Raw genomic sequence first — 17,987 nt, forward strand, 5'->3', positions numbered from 1 at the left:
GCCTGACATATTTCTCCAGTACCTTCTTTTCCCTCAGACACCTCCAGACTTCTTGCCTGGGCACTCTATCATACGATTTCTCCAGATCAATAAAATAAATACCAGATGTAGCTCCCGTTGCTTCTCGAAACTTTTCCATCATCTGCCATAACCCAAAGATAATATCTGTCGTCGATCAACCACACATGAAGCCAAATTGCTCCTTTGCAATCTCCACCTCCTTCCTCAGTCTTCCATCAAAATAAAGTTGATGTCCCACACAATGAAAATCCTCTCTAGGATTTTCATTGTGTGGGACATCAACTTTATTCCTCTGTAATTCTTACAGTCTTGTGCATCCCCTTTACTCTTGTAGATGGGGACAAGAGTACTTTCCTTCCATTCCTCAAATATATTTTCCTGTTGACAAACTTTTATTAACAGGTCAAATCCCTCTTCCCCCAGTGCCTTTCATGACTCTGTGATCCTGTCAGGGCCCACCGATTTTCCATTCTTCCTCTTTATGGCCTCCTTCACTTCCACTCTACTAATGTTCTGCACCATCCCCCCATAAGGCTCCCCCATCTTCTCTGAGTCCTTGCATTTTCTTCTTTCAAAAGCCCTTCAAAGTATATTCTCCATCTGTTTTTGATATCCACATCCCTCCTTAATACCCCTCCTCCAGAGTCTTTGATCTGCCTCACATGTATGATGTCCTTTGATGCCTTATTTCTACATTTTGCCAATCGATAAATCTTTCTCTGTTCTTCCTTTGTTTCTAATTGATCATAAAGGTTTTGATATGCCATGGCCTTTGCCTGTACAACAACTCTCTTGGCTTCTCACTTTTTCTCTCTGTCCTCTTCCACTCTTGACTTGTCCCACTTTTGGTTTGCCTTCCTCTTAGCCCTCACTGCTTCTTGTACATTTTTATTCCACCATCAACCCTCCTTCTGCTATCTAATCTTTCTGGATGTTTCACCAAGCATCTCAATTGCACAGTTCAGAATCTATTATCAATGTACTTTAAAAAAAAAATTTTTTTCAGATGCTATTACCACACACATTCTATTTACTTCTTTAACATTTTTAACGTGATTTTAATGTTATAATGTTCACTTCTGTCAATAATTCTTTATATTTCTATAGCTGTTTTCTTTTCAATGTACTTAGGTTACAGTATCAAGAGATTTATTATTATTATTCCTGACACCTCCAAGGAGTCCAAAGACTCATCGCGAGATGACACCTACAACTGTCTCAACCACTACACCGAATCTCTACTACGAATCATCTCCATCAACGCTATCTACCACCGACCTCCACCACACAACTGGTATTCTATGTCTGTAAACTGCGCGTTCTGAAGGGCTGATTTGTCTGTATGCGGGATGAAAAACCAGAGTTTCCAGGAGAAAAAACCCTGCTACCTTTGTATGGTATTACAGTAAACATTTTAAACCACTCTCTTCATTATACAATATGGGAATCATGTTCATCACCAGAACAATAAAGTGAAAACAGAATTGAAGATAGGCACCTTTGATATAAAAGCATTAAACGGTCACAGATAAAATATAAGCTTCATATTCATGTTATTTGAATAGCGTCCAAATGTCACATTTACTTCAAAGGACACTTCTTCACATCCATGTAATTATTGATATGTATACATGTCAAGGCCAGTACGGTAGTTAATCGAAAAGTAGCAGATACAATGTTGAAATAATGAGTGTTAGATATAGGAAATAGACTAAACAAGTGATATTATCCACTAAAAGTTGTGTAATCCATATACATATCCTCAAATGCTCTTCATAAGCAACACTCCAGAGTCTTGATATCACTTTGGTCATTCATCTTTGGATCCTCTCTAGTGTTTCCACATCACAATGAAAATTAGGTGACCAAATTGTCAGTTCAACAGTCCATGTATGGTCTGATAAATGCCTTATATAGAGGCATCACCATCTCCTTATCACTACATGTCAATGTACTGGTTATCATAGCAGCAATATGACATACAGTCTTTACAACACTTGCAATGTGCCCTCAGAACTTTAGTCCACTGTCTACCAACACTCCAATTATATACTTCTAAATAAATTATATGACATTCTATTCAGGCAATGGTGATCTTGGAAAGGAAGGAATACACATAGTATAACACTTATCACAAACTTCTTGAATAACAGAAAAACTGGAAGAGTTATATCGAAAAATTTCGAAACGACTTCTTTGTGTCTATAAGTCCTGCAAAAGATTCTGGCAGGGAAAATGAAGTCCGAGTCATTTCGAAAGCAGCTGACAAAGAAAACACTGGTCTTAGTTACAGATCTACAAGATGTGGCAATTAAATTCTTGGAATGCACACACAAAAACTATTTAACTGTAGACTAGTGGCTACTATCACCTTTTGAAATAATTCCCTTCTGCAGCAATACACTTATTCAAACAATGCACGTAGTCTTTTTTCTTTAAAAAAACGCTTTTGGAACTTGTCCTCTGGAGTGCTTTTTATTACTCTCTTACACTAGATGTCAGAAAACATTTATCCTTTCATAGCATTCTGCAGTATGGGAATAGCCAAAATTTGTAAAAAAGAACTCTCTAGTGAATACAAAGGATGGGCAACTTTTGTAACTGATTGTTTAGTTAGAAACTGATGGACATTGCATCATGTGCAGGGGTATTGCAATGATTGATGATCCAACCATTCAGACAAAAGTTCAGGTATCTTCTTACAAATAGCTTGTGTAACCCCGGCTCACTGTTTATCCTTATTTAATAAATTTGAATTGAACTATGCACTTATGATAGAAAAAAAACAAGCATTGTTTTGATATGCAATTGCAACATTTGTGCCTTTTTCAGTTTTGGTGAAGATGTTTTCTACTGCAAGCACCATGTTGCATAAGGAACAATAACTTTCAAAAAGAGCCCATTGTGAAGAAAGATCAGAACAAACTCAAGCTACTGCTGGTCTTGATTTTCACTTAAAATTTACAGAAATTTTTCTCAATCCCAAATCATCTGCCAAAATCTTCCACACTATTTCTCTAAATTTAATTCTTCTGCCTTTAATCACACACTTAATCATGTGTCATATGAACTAACAAACACAATCCTTTCTACATTTGATGAATTTATGGTATCATTACCATCAAATCAAACTTAACCACTTGTCAACAATTAACTGTTTTGATATAACTCAAGGCAACAGTACAGATACAGTATATTCCAAACATACAGAGTCACATGGTTTGGCATGACTCATTGTGATAGTATGAGCATTCCATGAGTTTAGCAATCACACTTCATAAACAGCACAACAAAAAAATAAATACCAGGCATATAGAAATTATTATTATTACGTAATACCTCCAGGGAGTCCAAAGACTCATCGAGGGAGGGCACCTACTCTACAACACTGTCTCCACCAACCACAACTACCTTCATCATCTACACCAATGCCATCTAATGCCGACCACCACTATTAGTATTTTCAGAGACAATCACAAACATCCATACCCACGGTAGGATTTGAACCCGCAGCCTTTGGCTGGAGAGTGGATATGCTAACCACTCAGCCAAACAGGCAGGCATCTAGGAAAATCTGGAGAAAAGAGCAAAGTTATTATCCTAAGATCCCATGGAGTCAGAGATTCATCTAAGAGGTCTCTTTGTTGAATACATAGCTCATCATACCATGCCTTAAGGGGATGGGGGGTGATATCTATCGTAGAGACGTATAAGTTGGTAAGGGGTTGTTATAGGATTAAAAAGGTTTTTTATAAAATGGGAGAACAAGAAATCATCCCTGGAAGCTGTATAAGAAGGGAGACAATCATTCTGATTTAAATTTGGGCAATGTAGAAGTGCTTCAAGACCCTCCTTAAATAACCACTCAAATCTAAATGCACCGACATAAAAGGCAGTTACTGAACCATAGGATACTGTGGTCACTGTCCACTCCATGGTCACCCGAAAAATCTGACCTTGCTTAGATTTCTCAGGTTTATTGTTGTTAATATAAGACTGGTGTTCTTGTAGTTTTTTTTTCTGTTTGTTTTTCTTTTCCAACAGAAGATAAACAGCCCCCCCCCCCTGGTGTTTATTGAGTTCAGCGTAAGTGACTCTGCTCATACTTTGGACAAATAAGACATTCTAACTTGTTTGTCCAAAGACTATAAGAACACCAGTCTTATATTAACAACAATAAACCTGAGAAATCTGACCTTGCTCAGTATTTCTCAGGTCCACAATATCCTATGGTCTAATAATGGTCTTTTATGTCAGTACAGGTTTAGGTTTGAGCGGTTATTTAAAGAGTGTCATTATAACTGAAGCACTTATATACTGCCCAAATTTAAATTGGAATGACTATCTACATCTACTGACAAGATCTGGGAGAGCCTCATCTTCATAAGTGGCAAACAATAATCCCCCCCCATTTTAATTAATAATAATTATTTTTTCTTTAAAATTATTTTAACAGTTTAATATAATGCTGTGTCATTTCATTATCTAATGAAATTTAATTTTATTTCAAATAACTTCATTTTAAATTTGAGACTTAATTGTAATGTGATTTCATTATAACCTGTATTTAATTGGCACAACTCTGTAAACAGAATTAATATTCTTGTTGTAGCTTCACCTTGTGATTATGCTGATGCACTGATAATGACCAGTTAGTTTCTGGTTGAAACATTTGCAGTAATAAAACTACTCTATTCTAATGAATACGTATGTATCATAAATGTTATAATGACACATGTTCCATTACAAATTTGTAAAATTCTCTTCATTTCACTCTGCATCCACTTAATTTATTGCCTTCACTATCTTAGGTAATTTTTTCGCTATCATTCACTCATGCTATTTTATCACCAGTCACACATGCTTCTTTGCTGTCAACTCGCCACCTTACCATTAATTGCACTGGTTTTCAACTTCTGCTACATTCACATTCTTACCACCACCATCAATTGTTTCATTTAGCAGATGCTCGTTTGCTTTTCCAAAACATTTTTACTACTCTTTTGCTGATCTTTTCCAGTGTCTCTCTTTGCCATCAGATGAGCATTCATCCTTCTCGTTGAATTCTCACTACCATCACCTTCAGTTACCGATAGATTACTAACCATCAAGTCCACATTTTTCACGGACCCTCCTTCTATCTGCTTCAAAAATGCATAATTTATCGGCATAATCTGACAAATACATATAGCACACCTCACGTTTCACAAAACAACTAAAATTAAAATTTAACTCTTGTAAAGACAAAGCTGCTGCCATCTTTCCTTTGTTGGTTACTATACTCTACTCTAAGTGTAACAATTTTATAAACAAACTCAAACAAAAAAGTCAGGATGCTCTACAAGCATCCTGCAACTCTTATACTGCAACTCTTACACATAAACAGACAATTAATTAGTCAAAAATTATCTGAATTTGGAGCCTTCTTTTCACAAACCTGTCAGCAAAACACCACCTAATAATAATAGCAGTAACTGTTAGATATCTTTCAAGAACGTGGACCAGTCATTATTATAATTTTCCGACGTAAAGATGTGTATAAATTCATGTAGAGAGAAGAAACAAGAAATGAGAGAATTAACTGCCTATGTTATTGTTGAAAGTAATATTTTCACAGTTGTTCAACATACAGGAGCATACAAAGGATAAGAATTAGGAGCTGATCACTATTTAGTTAAAAAAAAAAAAATGAATATTATATTAAAAAGAAAAACATATACTAAAGTTTTCAAAGAATTACAATAGAACAGATTTCTGTGTATGGGAAAGAAGTAGCAAATATATATTTTAATGGGGAAAAAATGAAAGAGTTGGGCACAATAACCAAATATTACAGATTCAATGCCAAAATACAAAGAAAATAATAACTGATTCAGCTAGAAAAGCATTTGAAAGTTGTTTGTAATGATGAAAACTCCACAGTACATTCAAGGTAAAGAGGCAGTCCGGTAAAAAAAAAGGGAAATCAAAGTTATGCATACAAAGAAGTGAAAAAGTCACAGGAAAAATATAGAAGATAAATGTCTCCAAGGTGGAAATATGTTTTGGAGGCTACTGAAAATCTCAAAAATGGAGAAAAGAGTACTGCAAAAAGAAACAGATAATTATGCAAAAACATATTCTGGATGTCTGAAGAGTATTACTTTGAAAAATTATTAAATAAGCAGTAACAAAACAGTGGTAAAATATTCAGGAGGGAATGCACCCATGAAAACATTTCAGTGCTGCATATACAAGAAAATATTAAAAATCTGAATTGTGGAAAAGCAGCTATAGCAGATAATAGCTGACCAAATAAATGTCCCAAAAGTTACACTGCATAATTCAGAATGGCTACTCAGGAACTTGAATTTTAGATGACTGGAGTATGAGAATTACAGAGAAATGTCCTTGTGTCCAGGAAATATTATGCAATCATTATTGATACATACCCTTCAGAATACATATCAGGAAATAAAATGCTTATTTCTATCTTAATCACTAAGAAGTTAATATATTTCATACCAACAGATGTAACCAATGTGTATCACTCCCATTTTGAGGTAACTAAATGGAGAGTTGTCTATAAAAAGATTTGAGAAAGACAAATTACAATAAAAAGAAAAATTAAATGCAAATCAGTTGATGGCTGCATGAAGTCAACTTCTGAAAGTCTTGAGTATCTTTTATTCAACAATAATGTGAAAAAAAAATAACACTAACATTCATTTATAACACTAGGAGGGAGTGCATCTCCAGTAAACAGATGATAGTTTTTTTTAAAGATTTGTATTACTTTCAATTATCTGTGACTCTGAGTTAATTAGTCTAGAAAGTGATTTCTAGAGTATACCAGATAACAAGAAATTAGTATAGTATATTTTATATGTGAAATGTAAAGGATTCAACTATGAAATTTTCAAAAATTGTTTTATTGCACTTTTTTATTTCTAAATATTAACTGCAGAAGGACATATAAAAAACACTTTATACACCTTCTTTAACAATACCATTTTTTTTTTGCCTTTCCTCAAGAAAATCTTATGTTATGATCTCAGTACAATTCAAAAAACTGACCATTTTGTTTAGTTCAACTATTAATTTTATTACAGACTTATGTTGAAATAACTTTCTATATATTTATTTACATATTTCAACAATTAGTTTTAAAGTTCTGAGTTTAAAATAACAAACTAGTTCAATCAAAACAGAGCTTAATAAGTAATAAACATCCTAGATATTCATTCTGGAGTGAACTCTTTATATAAAGTTACTATATTCTTTACTTACTTCATTCTACAGTAAGATAAATAGATGCATATTAGAGTATTTCATAAATAGCTTAAGTGTTTTTAAATGTTTTCTTAGTGTTAAGCATGATTCCAAAGTAATGATTAATTTAGATACTGTATAGATAAAAACTCAGCAATTATTTTGAATGGAACTCTAGACTATTAATTGTATTCAAACAAACATTGCACTTACATGAGGGAAGCAGCAGGAAAAAAACTTTTATGTCTGATTTATTCTCAGAGTGAACTTTCCATTAGAAAGGAAAAACAATTGTTCACTCAGTTAGAAATATAGTGCGTGCGTGCATGCACGCACACTGATCTCTCGATTATCTGACTCTTGATAAGCCTTTAAAAACCTCAGTTAACTGATTTTTAATGGATTAGCATGTCAATTTTCCTGGAACAGAGCCATGTAAGTGGTAATCATAATCCTCAGTTAACTTACCAGCAAATCAATTTCTCAACACAACTAGATAATTAAAGAGATCACTGTATATAATTAAATATAACTTGAAAATATGCATTAAAGAACTGATTTGTTCAATAATATTTGTTAGAGAATTGCAAAATATATTATTTACAGCAAAGAAACTATTGCATCATTTTCTATCATCCTGCTTTCTCTCTCATATGCCAAATGCTTTCAAAAGTGGAAATCAAACTGCTGTTTACAAAATAATAAACATTTTTCATACATAAAAAACTCAATATGCTGTAGCTTGGACAATTAAACATATCTGGAATGAATCTTATGTAAATTTAATTTAGAATGATAAAATATACATGATAAATGGCACTGAAATAGTGAACAAAAACAAATATAGATAATAAAAAACATTAAAATAATAAATAAAATACAAGTAAATCTATACTTCAAGACCCTATTTGTTAAGGCAAGGAATGGCAGTATAAATATACTGCATATATACATATCAACAAGAATATCAGGAGAATAATAAACAGATAATGACTATTTTATTAACAATTCATGAGTTCACACTTTGTTCAGGTATTAATTCCTGACTAGAATTATCCCTTTATAGACTAGTTATAATGTAGCACCCTGTAATGAAATAATGTGGCGAAAATATGACTATGTACATGTTGGTGACTGTGCTGGAAACTGTGCAAATAGTGCAAATCATTTCTGAAAATTTGCTAATTATAGTTTGCACTACTCATGAACTACAGATATACTAAATTATTTTCCCCATAAAATGATAAATTAGAGCTATGTGTGTGTGTGTGTGTGTATATATATATATATATATATGCACACATATACACAAACAAGTGTATGTTAAGTAAACTTGACTACTTTGCTACAAAAAGATGTAAATGAACAGCTGTATGAATTGTGCAATTACTGTGGAAGTACCTTTCCTTTTCCAATAAGAGCATATAAATTACATAATTATGAAACTGCAAAAATGATTCGGTTTGAATATAAATTAACTTAAGAAAATAAAATAAATCCCTGATTCAATGCAGTGATTATATATAAAATAAAATAGGATAAAAGCATACATACATAAATAACATATTCACGGAAATATAAATAAATCATAAATACAACTTAAAATATTATTAATTTATCTTGTAAATAAAGATAAAAAATATCTTAAATTTGTTACTATATAAAATTTTTTTTTGCCATCAAGTAAATAAAAGCTCTACCAGCAGCAACATGCTTTCCTTCTGTTTTTATTTCAATTGTATAAAATAAGTAATATTAAATGAGTGAATTAAATATGCCCATCTAGAAGAGTATACACATATATAGTAATCTAAAAAGTAAATTTCAATAAATAGGCAGCAGCTGTCCACTGAAAGTCCATCCATAGGAAATGCTGTAACCTAAACATGAAAGGTGTATGAGTCAATCACAACACTTGCATGTATTATTCTTCCTTTGTATCTTTAATGTGGTTAACAATGTTATTCTTTACAACAGGAAGACCAATAACAATTTCTTCTTCTGGAAGGTCCCAAACAATTGTAGCATGAAAGGCCATATTAGCAAAGCATATCACATATTCACATAGTGCAAACCAACTGAAAGCTGAAATAATAATAATACCATAAGAAATATTATATGAAAATTCTGTCATTCACAGTGTCATATTTTTTCATATAGCACAGTTTTCAAGTTCAAGTACACTATATATCTACCCTATATATATAAAATGAAAAGCTTTTTATGTAACGTTTTTGTTTCAAGTTATTTGAAATGTTTTGAAACTCAGGGGCTATCCTGAGTGTCGAGTCTTCAAAATTCGAGTCATCAGAATTCAAGGAGAACCAGTCTACCAGTCCAGAACCCGGGGGCGGGGGAGAAGAGGCCTTTCTAGTTTTCAAAATTCGAGTCATTAGAATTCAAGGAGAACCAGCCTACCAGTCTAGAACATAGGGGGGGGGGTATCGGAGGTTCCAGGGGCAGAGCTCCTAGTATACACACACACACGCTTTTATTTGTAAACTACACTTATATTCATAATAATGTATTACTGTTAATTTAAGTTGAATAAATTGTAAGGTACATGCTAAGCCAGTAGATCTTTGTTCTCTCTACACTAATAATTCATTACCAATAATGGACAACATGTGTTTTGGTCATACAGCATACTGCCCCCTCTAGCTATGCCACTGTTTTTACTGACCTCTTTTGCTGAGGTCACATAAGTGAAAACTAGGCTCAGGAAGATACTGAATTTAAATTACTGCAGAAGTCATTTTCTCTATGCAACTAGTAAAATGGTGTATAACCATATTATTAAAATACTCAGGATCAGAGAAAGTTATTTTCACCTTGGTTACAAAGTAAATTATAATATATAAGAAATTATATTCTTGTTTTAATCCTTCAACAAGGCTTCAATAAGGTTACGATGATTTCATGACATTTCACATGTTTCAAGGAAAAGATGATCAAATTTGAACTTGCTGGAATGAAGAAGTTTTATCTGGTTCCAAAGAACTCTCTCCCTGTCTAATGTTAATAGTGTGAAAAGCAAAGCCAGACCTGGATTCTAAAAATGTAATATAGTTCTGATGTTCTTTAATTCTAAATCAAAGCAGAACAGCCAGTCTGTCCAAAATAGTAGAGATGACATGAGAAGGGTACTTGATAGATGCCTAGTAAGGAAAGAGATGGTAATGTATCCTTTATAGATGGTAAGAAGGAAGACAGTTTTTTGAGCTGGTTGGAAGGAAGCATACTGAATTTACAAAGAATCCTTGTTATTTGTTGAGAAGTTCCTTTAAGGTAGATAATTGAAATTCTTTTTGCATCAGACTGTAGTCTGGTAGAAGGATCATAATTCTTAGTAATTTTTTGAATGGTAGTTTTGTTCTATCCATTGCTTTTAATTTTATTCAGTTCATCTATCAAAAGGGAATCAGAAGAGCAGATCGTATGAGCTCTATGTACAAACTCTTGATAATATCCATTTTTGTGATGAATGATAGTGGGAGGATGAGTGAATGTATCTGCCAGTAAACGTTGGCTTCCAATAAACTAAAAATTCAACATGACCAGTGGGATTACAAATTATTAAGGTATCCAAAAAGGGTAGTTGGTTAATAGATTCATGTTCAATAACAAACTGAATATGGGAGTACAAGGAGTTTATTTTCTCTAGAAACTGAAATAATTCTGATTTAGAGTGGGAATTCACAGACTGCACATAAATAAAAATATATCCTTGGAAAAGATTAAAGTTATGGGAAATTATTCATTACTTCTCATCACTACCCTTCTCGTTACAACTCGAAACATGATTATAAAGTCACGTTCATGTTGGCAAAAAAAAAAAAAAAAAAAATGTATATATATGTGTACTTGAGGGGACATGCATTTTACATAATTTCCTGAAATTTCTAATAACTCTTCAATATAGAAAAGCCTTCATATTTATTCAAAATAAAGATTGCAATGAAGCACTGTTTACACGTCATACACAAATCTGTTCTGGCAATATCATTCTTTTTCTCCTCTCCCATTATTTCAGTCAAAAATGTAGGCCATGTTATAAAAGCACTTACAAGATTAAAATGATAAAAAATGCAAAATCTCCCAGTTTTGCATTTTTGCAAAAGAAATCAGCAGCCTAGATCAGAAATTTCCTGCTTATAAACTGCAGCTTGTTCATTATATCCAGCCTACTGATAGGCAACAGAGTTCAGTTTGTGACCACCATGTTAGACCTCATTGCTGAACATGGCAACTACCTGCATTTTGGCAATGTTTCATGCGCATGGAGTTGTGAATTGCCATAACTGTCGGTGTGGGGGGGTCAGAAAATCCACAAGAACTGGTTGAGTTCGTCTCAACAATGGCTCACCAATGAATGATCGCAATGTTCAGCCATTTGTTTTTTTCCCCATGAGGAGACAATTATGAGTGTGGCATACCTGACTATGCTAGAGAACTTTGTATTTCCCCAGATTGAGAATGTGGAGGGCCTCATTTTCCAACAGGATTGGGCCCCTCCACATTATACAGCAATTATGTAGACTGTGCTCAACAACCAATTCCCAGGAAAATGGATAGGTAGAGGAGGTCCCACTGCTTGGCCACTGTGCAGTCTAGATTTGATTCCAATGGATTTCTTCTTCTTTTGAGGCTACATAAAAGACATTGTGTATTAAGAAAAAAATCCAGTTCCTTGTCCACTTGCACCATAGAAGCAATCCGTTCTGAGGTGGAATTCCGTTTAGATGTCTGTAGGGCTGTAAATGGTGCACACACTGATTACATTAGTGTAACTCAAACTTGTGACATTGTACTCTGATAATATATGCTACATACATTTCTGCTTCAAAATGTCATAAAATAAATTTCATTGAAAATCCCTGGAGTTCTTTTTTGGACACCTTGTATTTGGACTGATGTCAGATACAACTGATCTAATCAAAACATTAATTCTGAGTACTAAAATTCATTTTTATGAAATCTTACTCCATGTGCATCATAATAAAGTTGATAGAAGTGCAATCTCTTGTTTCTCCATGTACAGGTTCATGTTTCCAGTGTGCTCATGTTAAAAAGAGCAATTAATGGATTAAACAGTATTCCATGTGAATAATGAAGTTTGAACAAAATATGTAGAAATTACAGGTTTATCAAATCTATGTAAAGATGTCTCTCAGTAAGGAACAACATTTTCTCCAAATATATTGTTTACATTAAAAAAAAAAAAAAAGGCTTCATTTGGCCAAATAGAAAGATATTACATATCTAATTTTTTCAGCTAAATTTATTACAATTACAAAGTTCTGAAAATAACCAGAGCTTACAACCTTCAGCCCTGGAATTGCTTATTTGCCTATTTAAATATTTCGTTCTCAGAGGAAATTCAAAACATCAGATCAGTGAACTCTTAATTTAATGCATTAATAAAAGATAAATATACATGCATCTGAGCAGGGCAAAGCATGTCTTTCCATGTAATGCAATACCTAAGCAACTCCTATGCTGAAGGTTATATTCTCATAAGCACCCTGATCCTTTTTGAAATTTTATAGTTTCAGTATATTTGGCTGAAAAATAATGGATATTTAATATCCTTTCATTATATAGTGTTTACATATCTGGTTGAAGTGCAGAGTACTTTTGTTTTAAATTACTTCATTAAGTAATTTGTCAGATAACTGAGAGAGAGAGATTGACTAGCTCATTCATGTTTTCTGCTAAAAACACTAATGCAAGAAGTGGTCTGCATGTATCAAATTCAATCTACTGCATGGAAAAGACAACTTACAGAAGTTAATGAATTTCATTAACACATACTTCATGACTGAAATGTATATGCTAACAATAAACTTCCATTTCTATATACCTTCATGTTTTAGAAATCAAATGGGCAAGATTTTTATTTATTTTTTTTTTTACAGTATTCTGTAAGTCTGACTATTCATCATTCTACTTATTCTTCAGACCAGTCCTCAAACAAGATGTCACAAAAATATCTATAAGATCAGAGGCATTGGATTATTACTACCATTTAGTCAAAATATGTGTTAAAGTGGCATGCACCAAATACCCAGGAGTAACTCCTATTACATACAAGGCTTGAAAAAAAAAAGACTTTACCTTCAATCCAGCAAGAAAGAACTAACTGACAATCACCAAAAATCCCATGTCTCTGATATCGCAATCGCATCAACACCAAACTTCTGCAAGAAATGTTAATACATAAAGTGGAAGGACTGCAGAGAGCTACTTCTAAGAATATTTGGACTACAATTGTTTTAGCCACTTGGATCTAGCAAGCATTGCCACTAATGAGAAGTATCTGCTATAGTCACTTTCATTTCAGCACAGCTTACCAATCATTGCAATGCACCTGGACATCCCAAATTGAAACAGCGTTGATTGTGATTACCCCCCCCCACTTTTTTTTTTTTCAGAAGTAACAAAGGAATTTTGTCTAATGCTTTCTGTAAAGTTTGAGATTTTGGTAGAGCCAGCCACTTTATGTGTGCAGTGTGCATATACCCATCCCTTACCTCTGTCACCATGTCACATGATGCTAATATACATAACTATATCATTTCAAAGAAAGTATACACCATAGAGCAAGTTAGAACTGAAATAATTTCTTTAGACTTTGATTACTTAATATGCAACAATTATACTTTTCAATCCGTTACTGAGCTGACTAACTTCACAAATAACTACTTCTTATGTTTAGTCAATACATAAGAAAGGAAAAAAAAAATTAATGTCCTCATTTTGTCTAAAACAATTTATTATTTTTATATAACGAAACCGGTCATCACTAAAAACACACGTACTATTTAATTCGTAAATATTTCATCTCAAGTATCTTGGGATATCATCAGTACAGTAGTTCAAACAATATTAGGAATAACATACAGTTAGGGTGCATGATTACAATGGAATCTCAATCTGCGTGCAGTAACGTTATATTATATATATAATATAACGTTACTGCACATATATTATATATATATATTTTTTTTTAAAAATTTACTTCTACTGCACGCATATTGAAATTCCATTGTAATCATGCGCCCTAACTGTATGTTATTCCTAGAATTGCTTGAACTACTGTACTGATGATGTCCCAAGATACTTGGGATGAATATTTACACATTAAATAGTCATTATACGTGTGTTTTTAATAATTTCTTATTATATGGTATAATTTTTAGTATACAAATGCAACATCATACTCTGCACACATATATAGTGCTCAGAATAACATATACAAATCATTCCATTTCCATAGGTACCAAAACCAGAAAACTAAAAGAAAAAAATTAAAAACCTTAAGTAATTTTTGATAATATTCTAAGTATAAATGTATTACAAACTCTGTATCAGAACATTAGCAAAAATTATTAATAACTACTATAGAACAAATAGTTTCTTTACACTTACCAAGTTCTTCACAAAACATTCTGTGCTTATAAAAAAAGTATAACATTGCTGTTGATGACACTGCAATAATGGCAAAGAGGAAGAACTTTATCCAAATAGACCTCTGTTCCTAAAGAATAAAAAAAGCAGAAAATATCTTGAGGAATAACAAAACTATTTCAAAGCAACAGCCTGAACACTAAATTCATAAAAAGAACATTAGAATGGAAAACAAGTCAGAAGTATATTACTTCTGTCTTGTCTAGCAAGTTTGCCTGTTTGACAGGACTAAAAACCAGAGTTTCCAGGAGGGGGATCCTAGCCATTTTCATGTGAAACCAGCTAGCTTACCTCCAAATGAAAAGCTGTAATAAAGATTCCTTACATCCATCCTAGAAGGGGGGTTTATGTTCAATTATAAGGCTGGTGATTATGAGAGACTCAGAGGTCATCTTAGTCATCAGGGTATGACTGTGTTTGGAGAGCTCCGAAAGCTAAAAGTTTTAAAAAAAAATAGTATTAACAGTTAAAAAAAAGTGTGTTAGAATTAGACTGTATTGTGAAGTTAATTAATTTTAAATTAAAAGTTTTGTTTTAAATCTTGTTAATTTAGTCTTTTGCACAGTAAGTTACGTAGCATAGCACATGGCACCAATGCAAAGCAGAATAATGGCATCAAAGGCGTCATTGTTAACCAAAGAGACTTTGTGCAGCGCAATGTCTGCAAAATGTACGCATTAAAAAAGGCAAAATGGAATTTGGTTTGTCAGATGACAGATCAACTCTTTCACCTTACAAAAAGTGTAAGGTGAAAGAGCTGATCGTATTGGCTAGAATGAAAGATTTCAAAGCAGAAAAGAATGGCATAGGAGAGGACATGACAGAAATACTGGAAGTAGCAAAAAAAGTGAGAGAGTTAAGATAGGAAGTCTGTTGCCACAGCATGACAGAAGAGAACTGAGAATAAAAGCCATAATATAGAATGACTTGATGCATAGGTCATGCAGGAGTGGTGTGGGGTTTGTGGATGTGTAGAGTGGGTTTGACAGGCAAAAGGACTTATACAAGAAGGATGATTTGCATCTGAATGGATTTGGTGTTCAGAGACTGAAAAAAGTGTCGAATGAAGTGAAAGTGGTTGTGCAAAATCGGGGAAACTAGAGCTTTTAGGGGATGTGGGGGAAGAAGCTTTGAGTGGATATGCAGACATCAGTGAGGTAGTTGAGTGTAAGAATGTGTATAATATGCCTGAGTTAGTACCAATGGTAACAAACCAGAATGGGATAGTTAGTATAAGGCATCAAGATAGGGTGGGACTAGGAGGCTTTTGCACTTTATAATCATATATTATGTACACTAATGCCAGGAGCAATTGGGAACAAGCAGAAATTTTTGGCATTAGTTCATCCTGGCCAAAGGCTATTGGCATTAGTGAGACACTGACAGAAGATATAGTTAGTGGGATAGAATATGAAGGGTATAGTGTTCAGGGAGGAGAGAGAGAAAAGAATTCGGGGGGAGGGGAGGTATTAATAATAGTTGATGAAGTGCAACCAAAGAGAGTAGTTCAACTGCAGGCCAGTGAAAATAGCACATTTGAGGCTATCTGGTGTGAGATAGAGGCCAGGAGAACAAAATATACAGTTGAATGCTACTAAAGACCATGGAATGGAAAAGATGGAGATAGTATACATTGGCATATAGACTCAATGAGTGGAGGGCAGGCAATTATTATGGGGGATTTCAACTATGGGAACATGGATTGGAAGGAGGAGAGGACACATGGGAGGGAGGATATGAAATTTATGTAGTTACTAAGGGATAATTATCTGAGACAGCATGTGATGGAATATACTAGGAATTTGAGAGTGCTCGATCTAGTAACTGCATCAGAGAATTTGTCTGTAACGAATATCACCATGTTGCTACCAAATGGTGAGAATGATCATAAGGTCTTGACCCAGGAAGTGGCTAATGTGTGGGATTTTCAGTTAAGAAGAGGTGTATGTGGAATTACAGGGTAGTGAATGACAAATATGACAAACACAGAAGATTGCTTGGATTGGTGCCATGGCATGTAAAACTGCAAGGGCTGGATGTTGATAGTGCATGTGAAGTGGTAAAGGAGTGTCTCAGGGAAGTAATGGAAGACTGCATACCTAGAGTCAGGCAAGTAAATCAAGTGGGAGTTAAATGGATAAATATCATCATTAAGTTTGAGCTGCAAAAAAAGAAACAATTGTGGAGGAAATTTAATGAGAAAGGTGACCAGCAGGCACATGAACAGTACAAGGCACAGGCCAGAAGGGTAACTAGTGCGTTAAGAAAGACAAAAGCAGAGTATGAAAGGAAATTAGCCATGCAGGCTAAAGATAATCCGAAACAGTTCTTTTGATATGCTGCAAGTAAAAGAAAGAATGATTTTAATGCATGCCAATGATACGGAGGTAACTGAATCAGTTAAAATAGTAGAATTACTAATTGAACACTTTGCAAGAGTCTATCATCCAGGTGGTGATATTGAAAAAATGAGAGAGGCAAAGACTTATATTGGAACTGAGGTAAATGAAATGGAGGTGCATAGCACTGAGGGAATTGTCAGTGCCCTTGAACATACTGTTTAAGTCTCAGCTCTGAGGTTAGTCCCAAGAGGGTGGGAAAAAGGAGAAAATAGTTACAATGCATAAAGGAGGCTCCAAGACTGATATAGCAAATGACCGACCGATCAGCATATCAGGAGTTGTTGTCAAAGTATTGGAGAAGTTGCTTAAGAGCAAAATACAGGAATGGATAGATGGAAATAGGATACTGTATGCGGGCAACATTGTTTTGTGAAGGGTAGGTCATGCCTCAGTAACTTGCTCACGTTTTATAATACAGTGACAGTTGAGCTGGATAATTATTATTACTACTACTATTATTTGACACCTCCAGGGAGTTCAAGGACTCATCGAGGGAGGGCACCTACTCTACAATTCTGTCTTCACCAACTGACTGCAACCACACCAACACCACATTTTTCCACAGACCATCACAAACATCCATGCCCAAGGTGGGATTCAAACCTGCAGCCTTTTGGCTGGAGAGCTCCATTTCCTTACTAGCTGAGTAAAGGTAATGGATTTACAGTGATACTGCTAGACTTTGCAAAAGCCTTTGACAGGATATCACACAGTAAACTGCAGCACATGAGGGATGGATAAGAGAATGGTCGATGGAGAGAGATATTAGAGAGTCCAATTTATTCAGGAGTAGAGTCCAAAAGAAGGCATGTGACTTGTGGCATGCCACAGAGTTTTGTTCCT

General features: G+C 34.1%; 1 protein-coding gene across 1 annotated transcript in view; it reads right to left on the minus strand.

Moving 5' to 3' along the window:
• Positions 1-6,913: 6,913 nt before the first annotated feature.
• The window catches only part of LOC150107340 (post-GPI attachment to proteins factor 2-like), a 74,667-nt gene continuing 63,593 nt past the window's right edge, over positions 6,914-17,987 (minus strand). The window contains exons 4-5 of the mRNA XM_090391816.1: positions 14,704-14,812; positions 6,914-9,357 (exon numbers count right to left, since the gene is read on the minus strand). Coding sequence (XP_090247942.1) covers positions 9,197-9,357; positions 14,704-14,812 — 270 coding nt within the window. The 3' untranslated portion in view covers positions 6,914-9,196. The remainder of the gene's footprint in view (positions 9,358-14,703; positions 14,813-17,987) is intronic.

The sequence above is a fragment of the Typopeltis vanoorti genome, chromosome 4 (genome assembly GCF_054136105.1).
Source record: "Typopeltis vanoorti isolate ZY-2024b chromosome 4, IOZ_Tvanoo_1.0, whole genome shotgun sequence".
Lineage (NCBI taxonomy): Eukaryota > Metazoa > Arthropoda > Arachnida > Uropygi > Thelyphonidae > Typopeltis > Typopeltis vanoorti.